The sequence below is a fragment of the Morone saxatilis genome, unplaced genomic scaffold (genome assembly GCF_004916995.1).
Source record: "Morone saxatilis isolate NCDOM2014 unplaced genomic scaffold, NCSU_SB_2.0 Contig4, whole genome shotgun sequence".
NCBI lineage: Eukaryota > Metazoa > Chordata > Actinopteri > Moronidae > Morone > Morone saxatilis.
This window is the reverse complement of record NW_023339984.1, coordinates 15,131,154-15,133,963: the sequence shown is the minus strand read 5'-3', so window position 1 is coordinate 15,133,963 and position 2,810 is coordinate 15,131,154. Positions and strand designations below refer to the sequence as shown.

General features: G+C 37.7%; 1 protein-coding gene across 1 annotated transcript in view; it reads left to right on the top strand.

Annotated features, from left to right (window-relative positions):
- Positions 1-424: 424 nt before the first annotated feature.
- The window catches only part of hdac8 (histone deacetylase 8), a gene marked incomplete at its 3' end in the record, with an annotated part of 4,514 nt that continues 2,128 nt past the window's right edge, over positions 425-2,810 (top strand). The window contains 3 exon segments of the mRNA XM_035674873.1: positions 425-1,138; positions 1,250-1,302; positions 2,506-2,636. Coding sequence (XP_035530766.1) covers positions 1,025-1,138; positions 1,250-1,302; positions 2,506-2,636 — 298 coding nt within the window.

Sequence of the window (2,810 nt, the reverse complement as noted above, 5' to 3'; positions counted from 1 at the left end):
TCCGGTGCCATGTTTCAGCATTAAATGTGGACAGTGATAAATAAAACAATAACATTTTATTTTTGGCTTTTGTGTGTCAGTGAAGGAATTGTAGTTTAAGCACAAACAGCTGTTTCTGTCGCCCTCTAACGAAAAGCATTGAGTCTACATTAAAGGTCCAATGGTCTGCTCATATGTAGCAGTCTTGTCTTTGTTATAGTTGCTAAAGAATCTTTGTTATATTCTTTGCATTTTAATGTAAAATACAGTGAAAAAAGGTGGATATTTAAATTAAACACCTTTTTAATCTGGCTTTTACTTTGGAGTAATGCCTTAGTTTTTTATTATTTGTCTCCCTGGTTTTTATTTTTATATCTACTTATTTTTTAAAACATTTTATTGTTTTTATTGTATTTGTTTTAGCCTTGCACACTTTTTATTTTCTGGTTTTATATGTGATTGTGTTTGTATGAAAGGTATAAACAAAGTTGAGTCGAGAAAAAACAAAATAAAAAAATTCTACTATGTTGACTGGAAATGTTTGAATTCGGGAAGTAGTTAAATAATCTAAAACAATTAAATGATAAAAGTTAAAAAAAATCATCTAAAACCTTTAAAAAACGTTAGCGACTACAAAATATGGCGAAAAGACTACAACAAATCCCAGAATGCTTTTCGCTCCGCCTGCGTTCCACTCTAAAATAACGTCCGCGGGCGGAACGTTAGTGACCGTTATGAAGCAGCTCTCTGTTTGTCACTCGCTACCAAAAACCCTTCATTAAATCCTCCTTTTAAACGATGAATAAAATATATCTGTATTTATATTTGTTTGTGTATTTTTTTTTTTATCATGTATCATCTTCGCGCCAACCGAGAGCTGAACCGACTTTACCGGGCGGGTCACGGACTGTTGACGGTGTAACACCCAGACATTAAGAAAGAAGCAGCAGCAGACATTTCTCTCTCTCTCTTCTCCTCTTTCTCCGTTAAATTTAGCTTTTATTTTCAATTCCCCGCTGAAATAAATCACATTTTTAATCCGTCAATGAGTCGCAGAGGAGACAGCGACGATGACAGCTGCAGTAAACGGAGAGTGGCGTACGTGTACAGCCCGGAATACATCGAGACCTGCGACTCTTTATCCAAAGTACCGAACCGGGTGAGTTCACACTGAAGGAGCAGCCTCTTTAAAAAGCTTAAATTAGTCTATTTGTTTGCTTTTTGTTTGTTGTTGTTGTTATTTATCCTCTCTTTTTTGTGTATTTTCCAGGCGAGTATGGTCCACTCACTGATAGAAGCCTATGGACTCCTTAAACACATGAGGTGAGTTGATGTTTATTGATGTTTATTGATGTTTATTCATGTTTATTCGTGTTAAATAGAGATAATGCATTATAAGCAGAGAGGAATAGCTTCACATGCAGTGCAGGAGCTGTGTGTTCAGCTGCCTGCAGTGTCTCCTTTGTACACTGTGATGTACAGTTTAATATTATTTAACAAATAGACTGGAAATGGGTCCAAAACTGCAGTAAATTGTGGTTAAATCACCGGAGTTGCTGCAGAAACATCAGCTGTGGGAACAGTGGAGAGAAAGGTAACGAAAAGAGTCACATAAATACTAATCACATACCTGCAATGGACCCTGAGACACTTCAAATTGGGGGGGAAAAGTGTAAAAACTGGAACATTATGGCTTAAAAAGTGAGATTTAATTCATACTTTTAAACTACTTGCATGTGTTTTGAAGAAACCTGCGCTCAGATAGTGAATCGCTGTGTTGCAGTGTCTTAAAACCCAGTGTTTTGTATCGTACAGCCTATGTTTAATGTGTATTTTAATGGTCGTGTTGCACTGTGTATGTTCCTATTCAAAGATATTTCAGTTAATTTAAGATTGGTTGGTTTTGATTCTCACTTCCGGCTCAATAAGATGCTGTTTCTCTTCGATTTGATGCCGTTTTTGATTTAATTGTATTCGATTAATCCATAAAAACAAGGGCTGCACGATGTGGTTAAAACAAAATACAGGAATTACAAAGAAGATAAACTTTATATTTGGGGGAAATCTTTTTACACACACAGCCAGAAATACAGTTTTTTTTGTGTCACAGGTTTTATTGTCACTGAAAAAATATAAATACTAAATATAATATTACATTTAAATACTATATTTGTATTATTTACGCAGCCTTACATAAACCGCGTTGCTTTGCACCTTCCATCCGCTTTATATGGAAGGATGAAGGTGGTATTTTCCGCCCCTCTCAGTTTCCACTCCCCGTGAATCAAAGTATTTCGCCTGTTGATTTATTTCAGTTTCGCACAGCAGGTTTTGTGCATTTGGCATTTTCTTTTACTGCTCGCTGCGCGGCGCCAATATTTCACACTCGCTCGTTCCTGATCCAAAAGTTGTCTCATCGACTCCCATGAATCATCTGTACGGGTTTTATCCACGTACGCAAGTTTTATTTGACGGCTCAACAAGTACAACACGTTTTTTGTTTCCTTTTTTCCTCTTTGTGTGCAGCGCCATAAAACCTCAGCTGGCCACCATAGAGGAAATGGCCAAGTTCCACACAGACTCTTACCTGGAGCATCTTCACAAGATCAGCCAGGACGGAGACAACGACGACCCCCAGTCAGTCGACTACGGCCTGGGTGAGGAGAGCCAAGAAAAAACCTGAGATAATGTAATCACGTTTGTCGCTGTCGATGTTCCAATCTTCCTATTTTAACACGAAGTGCGGAAGAATTCAGGTTGCAACAGAACAGGGACGTTCATTGACACGTTTATTGTCTCAGAATCACGGTGGGTGATCTTTCTTGTTCACT